Here is a 20620-nt window from a genome sequence, read left to right on the forward strand (position 1 = left end):
TCTGATTTGCAGAAAGGAAAAGCACCTGCCCTCTGGAAACAGAGGAGGTGATAGAGAAGAGCAAAGGCTCCTTAAGCCTCCAGGAGAAGGCAGGGCTGGCCCCAGAGAGCCTTGGTAGAGAGTAAGGAGGGAGGCTCAGAGGTAGCCCAGGGGGACAAGATGATCTGGGAAGAAGGTGTCAGGGTAACCAAAGGGTGAGATGCTGTGTACAGGCAGAGCTGGGAGGAGAGGAAGTGCCCTCTGGAAGCAAGCCCAGTCCTGGGGTCCACTCCCACTAGTGACCTCTGTAGAGAGAGCCCAGGTACAAGGAGCTGTACCTGAGGGCAGGGTCATAGAGAATGTGGGGGTTATAGGGACCTTAAGCATAGGAAAAGCCTGGTGAGAGACAGCCAGCTGGAAGAGGATGACAAAGCACCAGGCAAATATAATTCAGAGTGACAGGTGATACCACAAGGGGTAGCCTGAGGAAGAACACTTCACTCAGGCTTGCGGGGTCCAGGGGTGTATCCAGAAGTGATATCTAAACTGAGACCTCAAAGAGACCCCAGTGAAAATGGGTGAGGATGTACATTCAGGTGGTGCTACCTGAAGCAGGTGCAAAGCACCAAGAGGTAAGAAGAGTACAGTACACTCCGGAAACTGCAAATGGATTTACTATTTCTTAATGACACAATGTATGGGGACAGAATTAGAAGAGGTACATCTGGAGACATGAGAAGTTCTCAGATAATGAAGCAGCTATGCTTGGTCAAGGTGTCCTTCAGGGGTTGTAAGTGGAGGAGTGATGCGATCAGATTTTCATTTTAGTCAGATATCTGGGGGCTGTGTGAAGACTGGAGGGGCAAGGTTGGAGGCAGAGAGACCATCGGGGCTGAGCAAGAATCCAGGTGAGAGGTGAAGTGGCTTGAACTTGGGCAGTCAGCAAAGATGAAGCTAAGGGAGCAGATCTGAGCCCTATCTAGGAGGTAGAATTGGTAGGTAAATTAGAAGAGAAGCAGGAGTCCAGGGTGACATTCATCACTGACTTGGGTAACAATGCCTGTCAGAACCCTTCACTAAAATGGGGAACTAGGAAGGGGAGTGGGTCCGGGTGGAAGGTGGTAAGTTCAATTTGAAGTTCAAGAACAATATTCAAATGGAGGTGGCCGGGAGAATACAGAGGTTTTGTGCTCAGAAGAGAGAATCGGGCTGCACAGGGGTCTGAGCATCATCAGCCTAGAGATGTGGGCTAGGGCTATGGGAGCACGGGGACCCCCCAGGAGAGCAGGAACACTGAGGGAGAGAAGAGGCAGAGGCCAGAGCCTTAGAAACCTTGATGTTTAAGGATCTGCCAAAGAAGGCAAGGGCTAAGTAGGAACAGCCAGAGAGGTAGAAGGAAAGCCAGCCCTACTTAATCCTCATAAAAACCTTGTACCAGTACAGGCGAGGGACCTGTGGGCTTTCTGTATTGTTTTATTTTATTAGGACACAAGAAGTAAGAAACTCGGGGCCAAATGTTGCCCCATCACATAACCATCCTTTGCCAGGATTTCTGGCTTGTCTGCTCCCCAACCCTATCCTCTGGTTTAATGCCTCTCTTAGGTTTCTGTAATTTGTCAGTCCTTTTGAAAGTAGAGTGAAAATGAAAAGACTGGCTGGATTCAGGAGATGCTGTTTGTGCACAGCAAGCTTTGATAGTCAGTTTCTGACAGACTGGGCATGGGGAAGGTGCTGACACATCAAACTCTGGTCTTTATTCAGACGATGGACTCAGACTTTGTCTCCAGGCTGCCATCATGAGTTGGAAAGCCTTCTGGAACCTCATGACCATCCTGAGAGTAAGCCACTGCCCCACAAACCACCAGAAGATCTGTCTTTATTATGATGAACCTTTTATTATAGAGACAGACTGAACTCTCTTTTGCATAAAGAATCTTTGGATTGGGTCAGGGAAATCCACCTGCTAAAGGTCACCAGCCAGCTCTCCCTGCCTCTGCCTCAGCTAAGCCCCGACTTGCTATTTACATCTGCAGGTCACTGAGAACAGCAGAGACTGCTGTCCCCAGGGCCAGGCTGGTCGGTTGAGCCTGGGATCCTGACTGCCACCAGGTCAGAGCCGGCCCGTCTCCCGCCCTAGTCGGTTGTCCAGAACCTGGAGCTGCTGGAGGAAGCCTGAGTTGGGGCAGATATCGCGGTGGGCCTGCACTGTCTGGATGGCCTCCACCAGCGTCATGTTCTCGCAGATCATGAGGAAGGCCAGGACAACTGTGGCAGAGCGGCTCACCCCCATGGCGCAGTGTACCAGCACGCGGCCTGCAGGGAGACCCAACCCAGCATCAACCACTGGTCCTTGCACTGCCCATCCTTTGGGGGATCAGAGATGCTTCTGGCCATCCAGGAGCCCACCTATCACAGCATCCTGGAATACTGACACTGTCTTCACTTTCCTATGGGGCAACTGAGGCCTAGAGAGGGAAGGGACTGGCTCAAGGTTGCACAGCAAGTCAGTGGCAAGGCTAAGGTTAGTAGCTGGGCTTCCCTTCTCCGGGTCCGAAGTGCTTCCTCTGGCATCTTTTGCAGCTTTGGCATGGTGGTGGGGATCAGTACTCCTGAAGTCCCCTGGGTTTGTATCAGATTAAGGAGGTGTTCACCTACCTCCCTTTCTCCTCAGTTCTGCCCTCTCCCCTGCCCCTGCAGCTCTGCACCAAGGCCTCATCTTAGAGAAACCTGCTCAAGAGCCTTTGCTAGGGCCTCTTACTGAGGGATACAGTTACCATGACAACCACACTGGTCCTTAGTTATATCATCTATGATTGTCAGTTTCCTGGGTGTCCCTGAAGGGGATGCTTACTAAATGGTAGTAGCTATTTGCCCCATGGGGTAGGAAAGTTGCTGAAGGACCCCACCATCAGCCCCAGATCCCACCTACTCCCTACCTCCACCCCAGTGCCTTCCCCAGCCACTGACCTCGGGGGACACTGAGGGCAGTTCGGATGTATCGAGCAACAGGCAGAAAGTAGACACTGAGGTTGAAGAATGGGTTGTCATCGGCCTCGATGCCATAGTAGTCCACGGGCATTCCACGGTAGAACTTGGCACCTGTGTCCACCTGAAACTTGCCCGCAGCAACATTCACGATGTGTGTGATGCCCAGCTGAGTCAGCTTGTACTTGTCCCGGGCTGCATACCTGCAGGGAGGGCACGGGGGGAGTTGGGAGGTGGAATAGAGCTCACTGGGTCAGCTGTGGCTGAGCTGGAACTTGCCCCTTTCCTCCCCTGCCATCCCCCTCCAAGGTAGAGACTGGGACCAGTGAACTGGTCTCAGGTGAAGGGACTCCTCTAGTAGGAGTTCAAGACCCTCTTCCACTCAGGCCAGCTTTTCTGGAGAGCAATTTGGCCACATGCATCAAAAGCCTCAAAACTGTACACTTACGTTGCCCCAGCAGGTCTCCTTCTAGGAACTTAAAGATACAATCCCAAATATGCCCACAGACATGTGTAAACTGGATCTTGTTGTATTTAAGATGGTGAAAAATTGGTGAAAAATTGAAAAAATTCCTAAGTATCCTCTAATAGGAGACTGACTGTATACCATAAATGAAATACTATGTAACCACAAAAATGTCTTCAATGGATGCAGGTGAACCAGGAGAGGTGTTTGTGCTATATTGAGAACCTGGGGAAAATGCAGCTATTTAAACAGAACACCATTCAAAGTGTTTTTTAAAGTATGTCATGCAATTCCATTTTTTAAAAAAAGCTTTCTATATAAGGCAGATTATAAGATGGGATTATCAAGTGCTACCATTTTTGTAAGGAAACAAATCGTGAAAAAGCATTTATGTATGTGTGTGTATGCATCTTTAAAAGTCAACAGGGATTTTATTACTGGTTGTCTGTGGGAGTAGGGGGATATATATCTGCCATATTGTTAATGAGATATTGATCCATATTTCTAAAAATTAAGCAAACCTTAGAAAATCCACATACATTTATCCATATGTTCTAAATGTTAAGAAAATTTTTAGGGAAAAGGACTCAATTCCACTCTCTATACACCCTAGAGAAATGTATGTGTTCCCAGGACACATGTACTAGAATGTTTCTGGGATCACTGTTCATAATAGCCCCAAAATGGAAACAACTCAAATAGAATGGATAAATTCTGGTGTATTCATACAAATGAGTAGTATATTCTTAGGTAGCAACAAAAAAATGAATGAACCCTAGCTACAAAGAACGTCAGCAAATCTCCCAATTTTGAGCAAATGATGCCTGGCACAAAACACACAATCTGATTCTATTCATGTCACCTTAAAAGACAGGCAAAACTAACACAAGCACACAAGCGGTGAAACTGTAAAGAAGAGCAAGGAAATAATTACTTCAGTAGTCAGTCATTATCTACAGGGAAAAGAGTTACGATGAGAAGGGTTCAGCAGGGGCTTCTGGGGCACAAGTAATGCCCTGTTTCCTGGCCTGGGTGGTGAGACTGTTAGTGTATGCTCTGTGCACTTTTTTTTTACGTGTGTTCTATTTCCACAAAGTAATAATAACATAAAAGGAAAGAAACATGTGGAAAGAGATTGTGAGAAGCAAAGAGGTGCTACCTGCTCCTTACAGGGCTCTGGGAGAGGCTCCCCTTCTGCTCCCACTAGGGGCTGTACTTACGCATCTCCCAGGAAGAGGTTGGGCCAGACTTCATTGATGTGGCTCAGCATGGCAGCCCGACGGACCCACAGCAAGCGCTGCAGCGAGGCCAGCGTGGGCGGCTGGTAGTGGGGCACCCGGACTGCCCCATGGATCTTGGGCCTCCGGAGGTCCTGCTTCTGCAGCGAGTCCATCCTGAAACAGAGTGGACACTGCGGTGGCCAGGGGCAGGCTCCCGCAGGTGGGTCCAGCTGACAGGGAGGGCCAGGCCTGGTGGGTGCTTCAGGAAGGGCTTCAGATATTTCGGATTTGGTTCTTAACCAGCTCGGCTGAGGCTGAGGCCTAGATCCTTTCCCCAGGGAACAAGGGAATCAATCCCTTGTCACTGCTGTGGAGCTGGGAAGCCCTCTTTCCTGCTCTCCCCAGAGGCCCCTGATGATATTGGAAGTTTTGTTCAAGGGGCCCTCGGAGTTCCCTGTTTCTAACAACTAGTCAATGCATACCCCATTCCTTAAGTTGCTGGTCGCTTGGGACTTTGTAGGGAAGGGGACCCCAGATGGCTGTGGCCCTCAGAGCATCTAGGAAGACCCCCACAACCGGGCAGCTCATCTCAAGCCCCCTCCTCTGCTACTTCTAGGGCTGATCCTCAGGCCCCCACTCCTCCCATTTTCAGGTGCTGGAAGGTCAGAGCCCATCTCTGGAGCGAGGGGCCTAGGCTGTAAGCTGACATTTGTTAACATTTCTGTACTGAATAAGCCAATGCCTCTTAGGGTGTGGGAGGTCCCTACTTTACATTGGAGGAAGCTGAAGGTCAGGATTAATTTTAAGAGATGCCCAAAGCCACATGGCTGCTAAGTAGCAAGGCTAGAGTTTCACTCCAGCTCTGTGCTCCTTCATCTCCATCCCCAAGCCTCTGAGTTACTACCTTTGGGGATTCCAGAGAGTGATCACTAACCCATCTGTCTCTACAGGGGAGCCTGGTGTAGCTGTTACACATCTGTCTATAGGCCCTGGGATTTCCCTCCTTACCCCCACGACTCAGGCCAGAGCTGCAGGTCAGGCCTCGTGCAGGTTGGGTGGCTTGTGTCAGGAGTCAGCTGGCTGAGGGCATCCGAGACCCTGCAGAGCTGGGATGTCAGTGGCACCAGAACCTGGGTCTGGTGCTGGGCTGGGAAGGAAGGCTTCTCTTGGCTAACAGTCCCTGGCCCCCTCAACCAGTAACTAGGGAAGGTACAAACTGGGAAGAACTTCTTTGCTCTTTGATAAGCGGTGCCAGGACCAGGAAGAGAAATAGGCACCCAGGAGGCCACCGGCTTGGCCAAGCTCACCCAGCGGGCAGTAGGAGGGCAAGGAGGAAGTGAAGACCCGGTTTTCCCCTTCATCCCCCACTGTGACCTCTCAGGGCAGGCTGAGTGGCCTGCCACCTACCTAGGGCATGGTTTGGGTCTGGGAGTGGGGAAATGGGTGCAGGGACAGGTCTCAGCATGTGAGCGGAACCGGGCCAGGGCAGGTTCCGCCCAGAACACAAAACGCTGTGAAGCGCCTGGAATTCCAGTTCCTCGCCTTGGAGTCCGTGGGGGTGGGGCCTGAGAGTAGACCTAGGCCACTGTGGACTGAAGGGCAGTCCCTCCAAACCTCTCTGCTTGGCATCTCTTTGGGATTAAAGGCTCTTGGCTCTGGAACTCCCCATAGAGATGGGAAGCTACCTGAATTTGTGGGAAGAGAACTTTAGAGGGAGGGTGGAGAGCTCGGCCACAACTCATTCTGTGGTCAAGAGCAAATTATCTGCTCCTATCTGGGCCACAGTTTCTCTTCCTCATCTTAAAGATGCTGGCCTTGCCTGACTTTAAGGAATCTCTGCAGGGTGTGACCTGAGAATGAGAGTGGCTGGGTTTGCAGTAACAGATGGTGACAGGGGAGGGCGCAGTGTAGGGTGTTGGGATGGGGAAAGTCCAGCAGCCACACTGGTCTGGACCTACCAGGTGGGGCTGCATGAGCCCCAGGTTGGGCGGGACGGGGTTTGGGAAGCCTGGCAGGCGGGCGCAGGCCTCTGCGCTTGGCGTGGGGTAAGGCTGCCACCCAGTGGCCAGTGGGTGCCTTGCAGCCCATCTGTGCCTGGGAGCCGACAGCCAGGCTCCAGGTGAGACAGAACTTTTCCTGGCTCCTCCTGGAGGCTCCTGGGAGGAGGAGCCAGCAGGGAGGTCTGGGATTATTGAGGGTCACTAAATCACAGCCCATGCCTCAGCCTCCCAGGGGCCCTTAGCCCAGGTCTGGAGAAGGGGGCCTTTTCCTGGAACTTAGAGGTATTTCTTATTAGGCCTCACCTTGGACCTCACACCTGATGCTCATGGATGCACCCCCTACCTGTGTGCTCTGTCCCACAGGAGTCCAGCCCACCTTGTCAGCCAGAATCAGGCCTAGCTCCCACCCAGCAACTCCTCCTTCATTTTCCAGAAAAGGGGAGCTAGTGAGGCAACTGCAGCAGCCCCCTGGTTTCTGCCATCCCCAGACCTCGACTCCTGAGGTCCCTGCCAGACACCTCCTGTATGTCCTCGGCCACTGCAAGCTGAAGCCCGGGCCCAGCGTCCAGCAGGGCCGGGCCTGGCCTGGCCCTCCTCCACACTCACGCTGGTGCTCGGTCTGCCCCGTTCCTGCCTCTTCTCCCTAAGCTGAGAGCTGCCTCTGTGGGCAGCTGCTGTTTTCAAGCTCAGACACTTGTTTTCTGCCTTTGTGCCTTGCCTCTCTTGCTCTCCCTGGTTGCCTCTGTCTGTCAGCCTCTCACAGGGGCTCCTGCTTCTCCACAGTCACCCAGCACACCACCCCGTGTGCCGGCTGCCTTTGGCCAAGGCACAGGCTCCGGGGGGTGGGGGCGGGGAGGAGCTGTTAGCCATCCATCTCCTCCGTGGAAGCTCCAGATGTTCCCCCAGTCTGCCCTCCTGCTCGCTCTCTCTGCTTCCCCCTCCTTCTCCCCAGATGGACCAGATGGGACTGTGTCCACAGGAGGTCTCAGGGCAGGACAAGTGAAGAGTATGGTGGAGGAAGGTGCCTCATGGTCGATGCCCAATAAATGGTGCATCTTACTATTATTATCATTACTGTTATTACTGCTGCCCTCTCAATCCTCAGCCACACCCTGGGTAAAGAGTAACTTTCCAGCAGGACAGTGAGGCTTGGTCTCTATCTCTTTGTGTCTCTTGATGTCTTTTTGTCCAAAAATAATTATTATATTCACCCACTTACTAAGGATGTACTACATATCAGAGCTGAATGCTTATGTCTTCTCCCTGAATCCTCACAGTACCCTTATGCGTTAGATAATATTATCATCCCTATTTTGTAGATGAGGAAACTGAGACTCAGAAAGATTAAGCCATATGCCCAAGGTCACACAGCCAAATAAGCATGAGAGACAGGATTCAAGCGCAGGTCTTCCTGACTCTACTATGCTTTGTTAGTGCCTCTGTCTCTGACCCAGTCCCTCCCCCAACCTAACCCAGTCTCTCCTCAGCACACACAGGCACAGGTGTCCTGGCCCTCATACCCAGCATGCTCTGCAGCCCCCCTGAAACAGGGGCACTTACCCACCTGTGGGGGTATCTGGCCCAGGCTATAGTCTTCTCGGACGGGTATTTCGTGCTGCCGACTTCAAGCCGCCTGTCTCTGCACACTTGATGCTGTTTCTATTTTTTGATTGGAGTTTAATTATAAAGCATGATGTGCTGCTCCCCTCTTCTGGCCTCCTTTTGCCACTCCCAACTCACCCACTGGTCCCCTGGGATGATGGTCAGTGCCAAGCCCAGCCAGGCACCTGGCCCTGCTGGGAGCAAAGGCAGTCCTGCAGGGGTCGGTCTGTGGTATGCGTGTATGATGATCATGGGGCAGGAAGACAGAAGATTGAATAAGCCATTTTGAAAGCTCCCTTGGCCTTCAAGGGTGGTATGGAGCATGCGGAAGGTTAAAGCTAGAAGGATCCTCCATGGAGCAGGACAGGGAAAAGACTAGCCAAAATCACACACAAACTGGCAGCCTTGCCAGCATCAGAACCCAGGTCCAGGGGCCTTTAGTTGGGAGCTGAGGATTACAGGACTGGCCCAGGATTAAGATCTAGAAGACTCAGGCTGAAGGAAGTATGGGCAGACAAACAAATATGTAAGTGGAGTTTAGAGTAGGCCTTTGGACCAAACTCAGCAGTTGTGTGTCTGGAAACCACTCTGCCCTCTGCCAAGTTCCTCCTTCCCTCAGAAGGCATTCCTGGCTCAGGCCTCACTGTCCCTTGAGGCCAGTGCGATGATCTAAGGTCACTCCTCATATACCCATGTGTCAGTACTCTTCCCACTTGCACCCCCAGACAACTGACACACACACAGATGTGTGCATACCCTCAGCCACACCTCCACTGGGTCTCTGAGCCTGCTGCAGCTCCCTGAGCCCTGGGGAGAGCTGGCAGAGGCAGCTGTGGCCAAGGGCTAACATGAATACTTAGAATCCCCTCCCGCTCTCCTCCAATGCCCCCCACCTCCTGAGGGAACTTGGGGTTCCTGGCCGAGGAGCTTCAGGGCTTGGCTGAGAGGGTCATCCCTTCCTACCTGTGAGAACTGGATACAGTGGCTGAGAGGGAGTGCGGGCAGCAGGAGGAAGTGGATGGAGTTGCAGGCTCTGGGATGGTCCCCAAACTGGGCTCTTATCATCTTCTGGGTATCCACCTGGGCCAGAGGCTCCAGCAGCACCAACAGGACCAGTGCCTGGGTGGCAAAGTGGCAGAGCCCCATGACAGGGCGTACGGACCAGCTCTGGGGGAGAGAGGAGCTCCATGTTACAGGTGGGTAAACCAAGGCTCAGAATAGCTGAGGCTCATCAGGACAGAGGCGAGAGCTGCCAGATCAACCTGCTACTGCCTCAAGCCTCCGTGTGAGGTCAAGTGGGTATGCATGCCAGGAGAGATGAGGTTGCAGGTTTGGGGTCCAGGGCACGCAGAGAGACGACCTCTCCCCCAGCCCTCTCATTTCTCAGAGTCCCCAGCCCCAGGGCTGCTGTGTGCCTTCACACAGGTTGTTCATTGCACAACTCCTGGGGCTCCAGCTGCACAGACTGTTTGGTGGATGGCACCCCCAGGAGTTGTGCAGTTCTGTAGCCCAACTAACCTCCACTCCAAAGCCTGCTGCCTAAAGGGAAAGATGCTGGGGTCTGAGGTCAGGGTTATTTAAGGGCCCCAGGCCCTTAAATAAGGAAGTACGGTGATTGGGCATGATCAGCGATCTCCTGTTCTGCCAGTTTCCAAAACCTGTTTAGGGGAAAGAGGGCAGGATGGGAACATGATGTTCCTTTTCCCCTTTTGGCTCCCCACACTGCAGAGCTCCTCACAGCAAGTTCCCACCTACCCTAGCCCCATGCCTAATCCCAACCCCAGCTATCAGCCTCATTTTCTTCCATTACATTCACCCCCAGACTCTAAACCTAGCCCTCTGTCCTGTCCTAGTCCCCATCCCCAAGATGCTCATCCTGAAAGCACGTGGGAAGGGATCGCTATTGCTAAAGTGCTTCCTCTTGGCTGGGCTGGCTATGCCTTCAGAGACAAAGACAGCTCTCATGGGTGATGGGCAGGGGGAGATCCAGGCCATGCACCAAGAAGCCCTTGGCAGGAGGAGAAAGCTAACTCTCCCAACTCCCAGGAGAGCCCCCACCCCCAAGTGGCAGCCCCTCTGAGCCAGTGGGTGGTGGAGTACAGTCAAAGTCAGGGTTGCAGAGAAATGAGGGAAGGAGTAATATGGGTAGCAAGAGCTGAAGGTGGAACAGGAGGAGTGGAGAGCAGCTGTGAAGATCTAATTTCCCATCTGACATCCCCCACTGGGGATGTGAATGTAAGGGAGATGGGCTCTTGGGGCCAGACAGGGACAGCCCCAGCCTGGGCACGGTGGGAGAAGAAGGGCAGTGGGCCTTCTGCAGCTCCTCACAATCTGGTGCTCCTACAGCCACTCCCCCTGAGGAAGAGACATCCCTGCCTCCTCTTAACTGAGCTGGAGGAGAACACAGCGCTGGTGCCAAAGAAATTGCAGCAGCACCTCAGTCACCATGTGTGGGCGGGGAGCCTGAGAAGCAGCGTTGCTGCTGGGGGAGCCCAACTCCTTCTGGGCAGCTGGGGACATGGGGGACTCTAGCAGGAGGGAGGCAGCTTGGGGAGAGGAGGTACTGGGGATCTGTTCCCCTTATGCAGCTTAAGGACCATCTGCTATTGCTCCAAATGCACTGAACACAGAACAGGAAGGCCGGAGGTAGATGGATAGACTTGAGGAAACACCTTTATGTCCTAAAGGGGGCCCAGAGCCAGGGAAGGAGCTCAGGGAGGATCCCTCTGTAGATCTCCGAGATCATACTGGGTGGGGGTGAAGGTAGAGAGCGGGGTACCAGGTCCAAGGCAGAGAGCTGAATGGCATGGCGACAGGAGAACTTTACATGGAGCTTGTGTGAGGAGGTTATGGCTGATGGCAGGAGCATCTGTTTTTCTCCTTTGTGGGAATGGCAGGGCTGACATGAGAATTACCTAAGCTCAGAGCTGTAGCTGCAGCCACACTTTTCCCCAAGGGCTGTGGCTGGAGTCCAGCCCTTCAGGGAAGGTATGCAGAGGGGTGGGAAGGCCCAGACAGCCCTCAGGGGCCAGGACTGGCTGCACTGCTGCCTTGGTTGGGCTCAGGGGAGCCCCACAGGCTTTCAGCCAAGGAGGCAGGGCAGGTCAGCATCAAGACCGGGATGGAAGGCCTCACCTCTTCCATTTTATTCTTTCCTCCCCTTTCCCTTCTAGCCTTTCCAGCCTCTCTCAGTCTGAAGAATCCCGGTGGGCTAGGGGATAAAGAGGGTCCTACCAGGGAGTTGCCTCATCCAGGCCCTGGTGAGACCCTGAGTCAGCAGCTGGGGAATGAGCCAGGCCCCCTTCAACTCTCTGCCGACCACTCACAGCCCTGACATCCAACCTCTGAACTAGTCCCATCCACGTCCCCTTACTTCCGGTTGTACCCTTGCCCTCTGCCCAGCCCTCACCTGACCTCTCTTTTTTTTTTTTTAAGTCCTTTTTATTTGTTTTGTGAGGGAGGTCATTAGGTTTCTTTATTTGTTTATTTTTTAATGGAGGTACTGGGGATCGAAGCCAGGACCTCGTGCATGCTAAGCATGCGCTCTACCACTGAGCTCTACCCTCCCCTGACCTCTCACTTCTCACTGCACCCAGCCTTGGCCCCTCACACCCTGCCCGACCCTCACCTGGCCCCTCAGCTCCGGCCTGCACCCCGCAGCTGCTGGTCCAGCTGGCAGAGCTGGTGGAGGAAGCCTCGGTTGGGGAAGACCCATCGGTGTTCCCGCACGGTGATCACCGCCTTGCGCAGGGACAGCTGCTGGCGCAGCATGAGGTAGGCCAGGACCAGTGTGGCGGAGCGGCTCACCCCTACCACACAGTGCACCAGGACCTTGGCTGCAGAAGACATCCTGGTAAAAGACCCTTTCCCACCAACCAGCCCACCCAGGAGCTGAGGTGGGGACCCAAGTTCCTTTCCCTGCTCTGCTTTGTGACCCTGGGCAAATCATTCAGCCTTTATTGGCCTTGGTTTCCTGATCTGTCAAATGGGTATACCAACATCTGTTAGGCCTACCCTTGGGATGGGGTCCATGCTCCTTCACGTGGCTGACAAGACCCTCTGTGAGCTGCCCCTGCTGCCCCTGCAGCCTCATCTCAGGCTGTCTCACCCCAACCCTCAGCTCTAGGAATCCTGGCTGACTTTCAGTTCCTTGAAGCTGTCATGGTTCCTGGCCACCAGCCTCACCACATGCAGTTTCAACTACCTGTAAAACTTTTCCCCTTCTCTCAGTCTGACTAACATTTCCTACTCATCTGTCAGGTTTCCACTGAGACAAGGCTTCCTGACCATTCATGATATCACTTGAATCACAGAGCAGCTCATCCTTTTTGCACGTGGCCAGTGAAGGCTGCTGTAGAGGGAAGTCCCTCCACCTCCCCAGTCTTCTGAAATGAGCGTCCTACCCTGTGCTCCCATTGTGCTGCACAGTGGCCCACTCATCTGAGTAGCACTCATGATACTTTCATGTTTTGACTGTCTTTCCACCAGGGGCCCTGCCTTGCCTAAGTGTGGATTCCCAGTATGTGGCTCAGTGCATGGTACAGAAAAGATAATAACGAGTTGGTGAATGAATGGATGAACAAATGAATGTCAAAGTGCTCTGGGTTGAAAAGTGCTATGAGCCATAGCCTTGTCTTTCCCATCACACAGATGAGAAACTCAGGTCCAGAGAGGGACGCTGGCTTGCCCGGGTCAGGCAGGAAGGGGCACAGTTCTCACCCCTATGAACACAAAGCCCAGGCTCCAGCCTCCCCAGGCTCCTTTTTTGTACCCTAGGTATTAGAAGATTTTTTCCATTTGAAAGTACTTCGGGGCAGAAGCAGACATCTAGGTACCAGATGGTGATTTCCCAAGGCTGAGTGATGCAGAGGAAGTACGGTTTTGTTGTTCGGGAGACCTGGCTTCCAGCTCCAGGGCTACTCCTAACTCGTGGTGTGACCTTGTATTCTAGGCCTCAGTTTGCATTGCTTCCTGTGAAGCAATGAGGTTGGATAAACTGCTAGAACACAGAGCATAGGATTTTTAAAACCTGATGGCTTTTTAGAAGCTAGGGGTGGGAGGGCTCTGAGGTTTGAGAGGAAACTGGACATCCGCCATGACTGAGCAGGATGGGATATGGGTTCTGCCCCTGAGTCCTACCCCCAGGTGTGCTGAGGGCACGGTGGATGAAGTCAGCTGCAGAGGAGAAGTAGGCACTGATGTCGAAATCAGGAAGGTCGTGGGCGGGCACCCCCAGGTAGCTCACGCTGCTGCCGTAGAAGTCAGGGCTGCCGTGACAATACAGGCCCCCGTGGGCGGCGTTCAGCACATGGGTGATGCCCAGCTTCCAAAGCTCAAAGCGGTTATTTGCCGTGGCCCTGGGGAGGGGGAAAAAGGGTTGCTGGATGCTGGCTGAGCCATGAGGTTCAGGAAGGAAGCTTTGCCTGGTCCCCTGCTTCAGAGGGATGGAGACATTAGGGTCCAAAGGGAGCCAGAAGGAACCCATGGGGTCCACAGCTCACAATCCCACTCTAGGGGCCTTCTGGTAGGAGAGTTGGTGGCACAAAGATTTAGCTTTAGCCCCTCTTTGCTTCCTTAGGCAATCTGCCCCTGCCTTGCCTAGGACAGGAAGGAAAGAATTGCTTCAGTCCTGGGACTCAGCTGCCCCTCCCTTCTTGCCCCATGCCATACCATGCACGTACATCCAGCTTCTCCTGGCCACTACCTCATACCTGCTTCTAAAATGCAAATGTTTAGAGGCGACACCTTCCCTGATTCACCTTCAGTCAGGCTTCCTCACCCACTCTGTGTCCAGAGGCAGGAGGCTGGGACCAGAAAGAGGAGCTCTCTGTCCACTCCATCTCATACCCCAAATCACCATTCCCCAGTCCTCTGTCCCCTAGACTCGCCTGTTCTTCTGGATGTGCCTGCCAGAAGACTCCAGGAACCTCTGGAAGCTCCCTTCTTTCAGGCCAGCAAAGTCCCGCTCCCCCTGGTGGCTACACCTGATCACTGCACTGCTCCCAGCACACAGGGGTCCTGAACAAAAGTCCCTGGCCTGGGGTGATCAGAGTATTTGCCCTTGTTCCCACCCCACCCCCATCTCTGGTAAAGATCCCAAGAACTGTGTCTCCTTGTCACCACCCCCACACCCCTTTGTCCAGCTAACACTCACGCATCTCCTATGTAAAGGTTGGGCCAAACTTCATCCACGTGGTTGGAAGAAAATTTCCCTGCCCTCAAGAGCTCCTCCAGTTCCAGGATGCTGGGGCAAGGCAGGGCTTCGGTATCTCCCTGCAGCTCTGGGAGCGAGGCCTCCGCCATAGGACAGCCCACCCACCCCTGTGTCTCTGCCGTCACTCCTCTCTGCCTCTCCAGTGTCATTTCTCCTTCCTGGAGATTGGCAGGGACAGGTGGGACAGCAGCAGTGACTCAGCAAGTCACGGGGCCTCAAAAGAGAACAGGACATTTTCCTCTCCAAGTCACCCCTTAACCCAAAACTCTGTGACAATATGGAATCAGACATACCTCTGAAAGTCACTTTATCTTGCAACCTCAGTTTCTTTATCTATAAAGTAAGGATAATTACACCTACCTCAGAGAATTGTGAAGATTAAATGAAACAAAGGATATTCTAAATGTCTAACACATAGTAGATGCTTAAGAAACATTTGTTGAATTAACAGATTTAGACCCCTATATAAAGCTATTTGGTTTGAGGACTGAGTTAAAGTAGAGATCTAGGGTGCAGAGGAGGTGGTTGGCTCCAAGGATGAATAATAGGAAAAGTTCTGCAGGTCTGTGTGGGTCACAAGCTGGGTGGGAACTGTTTGGCTGTTGGATGAACTTCTGGATTATGGAGGGGAAGTTTCCTGAGTTATAGAGTCAGAGAAATGTGGAGAGGAGGCATGGAGGACCTCATCGAAAGGGTGCCAATAAGGTTTGTGAGGGAGATTTGGCAATGGTTCTGTTATGAAGATGGGCGATTTCTCAAAAGAGAAGGCTAAAATGCGCCATGTATGTCAAAGGGGCAGAAGGGAGGTGACTGTTGCCCTAGACTTTCTGAAAAACCAAAGGGCTATCATCAGAAATATTTTGGGGGTGGGAGAGACATTCCTCTGCTTATAAAGGCTTTTATCCCCACAACAGAAACAGAAAGTTCTATTATCTGTCCTGCTAGAACTAGTTATGGGACGAAGAAGTGAGATGTCTTGCCCGCTCTCAGATGACTTCATGAAGTCTTGATGGGGCTGGGAGGGGTATGAGCTGCAGTGGGAAGGCTCCCAGCTGCACCTGGCCTTGAGTCCAGCTTCAGGGTAATGGCCACACCAGTGTAGAGGAAAGCAATCTGCACTCATGTCCACCCCAGAACCTGTCCCCACTCCCATCAGAGCCACTGAAGTCTATCCTGCACTGCCTGGGAAAGCTAGGCCAAGGAGGGGCTGGAGCGCAGATCGCAGGTGGTTTCGGAATCAGTTTATGCCAATGTTAGGCCTGGGTTGGGACTTCCTACTGGGTCAGGTAATACAGTAAAGTGAGAAGAGCACAGGTTCTGAAGTCAGAGAGATTTGAGTAGGAATACTGGCTTTGGCACTTATTAACTGCCCTACCTCAGGCAAGTTTCTTGGCCCTTCTGTTTGTAATACCCTGTAGAGCTGGCAAAAGGATTAAGTGAGATATTTATGTGGCATTTGGCATAAGGACTGTGAGACTAAAAGGGTATTAAATGGTAACAATGATGATGGGGGTTGGCTCTTGGGAGAGGGGCTGGCTCCCGCCAAAGGAATTCAGATAACCTCCTCTTGTCCCCAGACCCTATTTACTAATCCCATAGGCCCCGCCCCATCCTTACTAGCCCCTCATCTTCTCCCACTTTGACTTTGGGCCTGACGCATGCGCTCTCAGGTTTCCTTGCTGTGGTTTCATTCCAAGATTCTTCCCTCACGCCCATCTTGAGCCTCGCGTCCCTTCCTGTTTCGGCCCCGCCCCCCGCCAGTAGGGCTCCACCTCCCGCCGGTAGGGCCCCGCCTCCCGAAGCACATCCGGTTCGGATATCAGCGGCTGCCGGCGCGGCTGAAACCGGGGCCGCAGCAATGCCTGCGCGCAGCCGCCACCGCCACCGCCTCCACTCCGGCTCCCCTCCCTGGGCCCCGCCTCCGCCGCTCGAGGCGTTTCACTCCGCCGAGGCCCGGAGGGCGCCGGACTCCGACGGCGGCTCGGACGCCGACTCGGAGGAGGGTTCGGGGAGCCCCACTCGGACCGCGGAGGTGAGCGGGAGCTGAGGCTGAGGAGAGGGGAGTTTGGGGGGCGTCTGCAGTCAAGGGCGAGTGGGGAGTCGGGGATGGAGCCGGGGGATGCCACGGATAGGGACCCGAGGGGCCCCGGGAGATGGTTGAGGGAGCGTGGAGAGTCAGCCCTAGAATGGAATCTGAGGGAAATGGACGTTGTTGAGCCGATGGCCCGACGCTGAGAGGGGTAAATAGAGGCTGAGGGGAGGGCGAGAGGGAGAGTGAGACTGAGGGAGATGTGGCCTTGAAGAGGCAGGCCTTGGAGGTTTTGAAAAGCAGGGTACTGAGGGAAGAAGACTAAAGGGGTCCCTTGGGAATGTGGGACCCGAGGAAGAGATGCTCTGGGATTTGGCGTTGGGGGCGAGGGATCAGAGGAGCAGGGCCAGGGACGATGTTACCACCTGGAGGGAGAGAGATAAGCGGGTTGGGGCTGACGAGATCGCTGATCATCGGGCTGGTAATAATTTAGGGAAGGATTTAGGTTCGAAGGGGCTTATCGAGTGCAAGTCGTCTGGCGTTAAAGGCCAAAAAAAGAGAAATGGTATCAAGAAAGAAAAGGAGCCCTTGAGGGCTCTAATTTAGGACTTGGCATTTTCACAGGCGTCTTTAATGCATGGAAAATCACTAGGGTTATATACTTGGATTGTAGGGCTTTCTCATTTGTGGACAGAGAATCCTTTTAAGAATCTGGGGTGGGAGGGGCGGTGTTAAACACTGATTTGCCCAAAGACTAGGGGGAAGTAGTGAAAGGAAGTGATGTTTGAAAGATAGTGAAAGGAGTGATTCTGAAAATGAAGATTATCTTTTGGATTTTTTTCTAACAGTAATATGTGTGTGTGTGTGTAATATATTAGTGTTTTTTTTTCTGTAACTCTTTCTTAAATTTATCTTAAATACCAGACAAATTTATATATTTTAAAAAAGATTTAATACATTACCTTTAAATTTAAACAAGAATTTGGGCACTTGGATTTTACAGATATTCAGTATTGACTGGTTTCACTTTGACAGCTTCAGTTGACACATATTTGCCACAGGGTAAAAAATATGGTCAATTCAAGTATCTGGGTTTAAAAGATACATAAAACTGTATGTGAAATCACCATAGCTGAGGAGGCTAGCAGATCTTCCTCTCATCCATTACTCCAGGATTGGAGTTATCTCTTAAAAATTAGAAGGGTACTTTGGACAGATTTGCAGGACCAATATTAATGCAATTTTGCAAATATTGTATGAATAATATTTTTAGTAGAGTTATCTAGAAAAATAAAGGGGGGTTTTGTAGTTGGCAGTTAAGGGAACTGGGAGAGGTGGGTAAATAGATGCCTTTTATGGAAGACTTAATAGCAAAACCATAATTGTGCCATAAAAATAGTGTTTGCAATATTTATATTCTCTTTAATAGAGATAGACTAATTTCTTTGTGGATTTGTTAAATTATAACATGGCTTTGTGAAAGCATTTGACTTTAGCCACATCTCATATGTTGTTTTACAACTTGTTATCCAGTTACAAGTTTACAAAGTTGTTGACTATTTCAAAACAAACTTTGAATCAAGTGTTTCTTCTCTAAATGGGTATCTGTTATTTAATCTTCATGAGATGATAGTTTACTGATTGCAGCAAACTGTTAAATTAGTTTATGTGTATAGACTATGTCATATCTTCAAATACTCAGTATTTCTTCAAAAGAGAGATGAATGCTTAGCTTTGCTTGTAGCTGTTGTTAAAAGATTAACCCCCTTTTCTTTAAATTAATACAAATGATCTTTAGTTGAAAAAGTATACTTAGTATTACTATTGTTTATTTATGTTTCTTTTTGCCTTCACCAGACGGAGATTCTCTAGAGACTTTGTCTTAATACCTGGCTCTAAATAAAAATCTTGGCAAGTAAAATTTTGCTGAACTGAACTGAAATATAAGAACTCTCTATTAAGGTTACATTTTAATGTTACTATAAAAATAAATTGTTCAATGAAATTGTACAATTAATATATTAGAATGCCTAATAGTTATTTTATCTTTGTTTTGCTTTGACAGTTTTCACAGCTACTTAGTTGTAAAGAAAATCAGTTTTATGGTAGAGCTGTTTGTCTAAGGCAAGAAAATCTGTATTTCTCCAGAAGAAGCCATCATGACTATGATGGCAGAACATGCAGACATTTAGGTAAACCAGCTTTGGCTTCAGTAGCATCTTCTTCATTCTGCAAAGACAGTTCACATTGCACAACTATTTGTAAACATTTTTGTTTTGTTAATCCCTAGATTGTCAGTGCTTTTTCAGAACTTTGCCATAGTTGATTTAGAGACATTTTCATGGCTTTTCTGAGAATTGAAATTTGAGCATTGTTTTTGAAACTGTTGAATCACAGACATTCTAATGAATATTATTAATTATTATTATTTTGTCTTATAATAATGACCATATTAACTAGCTATTCTTTAAAAATTCTTACCTCCAGTCCTGATGGAATATTATGGTGTTATAGTAGGGTGCACCTAACTTGGCCATTAATCATGACAGTGATTCTTACTTTAGGTCTTTTGGTTTTCTGGGCTTTGAGAAATCAGGAGGTTACCTAAAAATAGAATAGCATGGGCCAGGTGCCCTTGGAAAACAATTCAGTGTTTACACGCTGCCTTTGTTGCTGTCTGGTAATTTGCCATCTGAATATACAGATACGGATTTGTGACAGACGTGCTCCCCATCCTCCCATACACAAAGCACCGTCATCACTGAATCTTAAGCCTAACCTGGCTGAATCCAGATTCAAGCCTTCATATTTGAGATGGTTTGTTATTTCACTACACTGGACCCTGCTAGTAATAAAATCACCCAGTACTGACTGTAACATAATGTGAGTCTATCTTGGCTTTTGCTTAGGATGGTAGAAACTAGAAAAACTTGGTTATAACAGTTTCAGCACAGTGTTTCACCATAAAATAGTGTTTTATAATATGTACTTTAGATGAATTTTGTGGAGGCAGAGACCTATATTTGTATTTGTCTTGAATTTTTATTGTGGGTTTAGTTTAGCTTTTGAATTGTGGCAGAGGTGGTAATCTGTTATCTTGACCCTTTTTCTATTCTCTTAAAATTCTTGACATTTAAGAAATTCTTGTAGGAGGTGAGAACCATGAATTCTGCTAATTTAGGTGCTTCCTGTAAGTTGAACTGTTTCACTGAGTTATTGGAAATGCTTGCAAATTGGTTTTAGTGTGAAACTTCAAGACTAAATTAAGTCAATGTCAGTTTCATCAATATAATATTGGTATGAAAGTCAAAGATTGCCAAAACTATACATTAAATTTTGGGTTCAAATCCAGTGTATTTTTACAATATTGTAATGGAGTTTGAAGTCTTGAGCCAGTTTCTCATTTTCCATTATGTTAATTTGATTTGGAGGTGTAGCATATTTAATAATAAACTTTTTTTTTAACCAGTCAAACTGTCAAACTGCTACTAGTCTGCGCAAATAATATTTTAGTGATTAGAGTAAAAATTTGAATTTTATGTAATTGGCTTTTTTACTGGTGTGCTCTAATATGCAACCAGATTAAGGATCCTGTATCAAGCTTACCACTATATTTTTGACCATTGTGTGAAAACTTTTATTATAACTGGAGGAATAAACTGCACAATGTTGTCTGTTAGATTCTTATTCATTGAACTGAGACAGTTCTGAATGTGGTATAAGAATTAGGTGCAACCTAATAGTGGAAGTCTTAGTTTAAAGGCAAGTTGGAGCTGAAAAGTTTTGTGTTCTTTGGAATACATGATGACTTTTTTTTAAAGTAACAGTATATAAGAGTACATGGTCTGCACAACAACAAAATGTCCTGGGGCTGAATGAAGTGCCAGCCAAGAGAATGATAATGTAACTGAGGAGGCAATTTAATTTATTTTAAATGTGCTGCCCCAGATTCTACTGCTCAGAAGTGGAACATAGCAAAACAGTAGAAAATCACTGCTAGAGTTTCAAAGTGGTTCAATGTCTCTGAAACTGTTTTGTAATTGTAGCAGATTCATAGATACTATGGAAACAGTGCTCACTAAGAAAAAGTGAACTATCTTTTTGATAAATATAAAATGAAAATAA

At 49.8% G+C, this 20620-nt stretch overlaps 2 protein-coding genes across 11 annotated transcripts in view; one reads left to right on the plus strand and one right to left on the minus strand.

Moving 5' to 3' along the window:
* Positions 1 to 1850: 1850 nt before the first annotated feature.
* DUSP13 (dual specificity phosphatase 13) lies at positions 1851 to 14608 on the minus strand. 7 transcript variants are annotated; one of them, XM_014557750.2, is made up of 7 exons: positions 14407 to 14608; positions 11881 to 12088; positions 9216 to 9419; positions 8215 to 8309; positions 4651 to 4824; positions 2947 to 3167; positions 1851 to 2292 (listed from the first exon to the last, which is right to left on the minus strand). In XM_014557750.2, the coding sequence occupies exons 1-7, from the start codon at positions 14553 to 14555 to the stop codon at positions 2090 to 2092; spliced, it is 1254 nt and encodes a 417-aa protein (XP_014413236.1). In that variant the 5' UTR covers positions 14556 to 14608; the 3' UTR covers positions 1851 to 2089. The 7 variants fall into 7 exon arrangements, 6 of the variants coding, with proteins under 6 accessions (XP_014413236.1, XP_032347856.1, XP_006173490.1 ...); XM_032491965.1 differs by lacking the exon at positions 14407 to 14608 and adding an exon at positions 13392 to 13530; XM_006173428.2 differs by lacking the exon at positions 11881 to 12088 and having other exon boundaries at positions 14407 to 14545.
* Positions 14609 to 16261: 1653 nt separating this feature from the next.
* The window catches only part of SAMD8 (sterile alpha motif domain containing 8), a 47685-nt gene continuing 43326 nt past the window's right edge, over positions 16262 to 20620 (plus strand). Inside the window, exon 1 of one of the 4 annotated variants that reach the window (XM_032491964.1) lies at positions 16262 to 16498. In XM_032491964.1, the coding sequence (XP_032347855.1) occupies positions 16325 to 16498 (174 nt within the window). In that variant the 5' untranslated portion in view covers positions 16262 to 16324. The remainder of the gene's footprint in view (positions 16499 to 20620) is intronic. The other 3 variants (XM_032491962.1, XM_032491961.1, XM_032491963.1) reach the window with 3 other exon arrangements.

This window comes from Camelus ferus, chromosome 11 (assembly GCF_009834535.1).
Source record: "Camelus ferus isolate YT-003-E chromosome 11, BCGSAC_Cfer_1.0, whole genome shotgun sequence".
Taxonomy (NCBI): Eukaryota; Metazoa; Chordata; class Mammalia; order Artiodactyla; family Camelidae; genus Camelus; species Camelus ferus.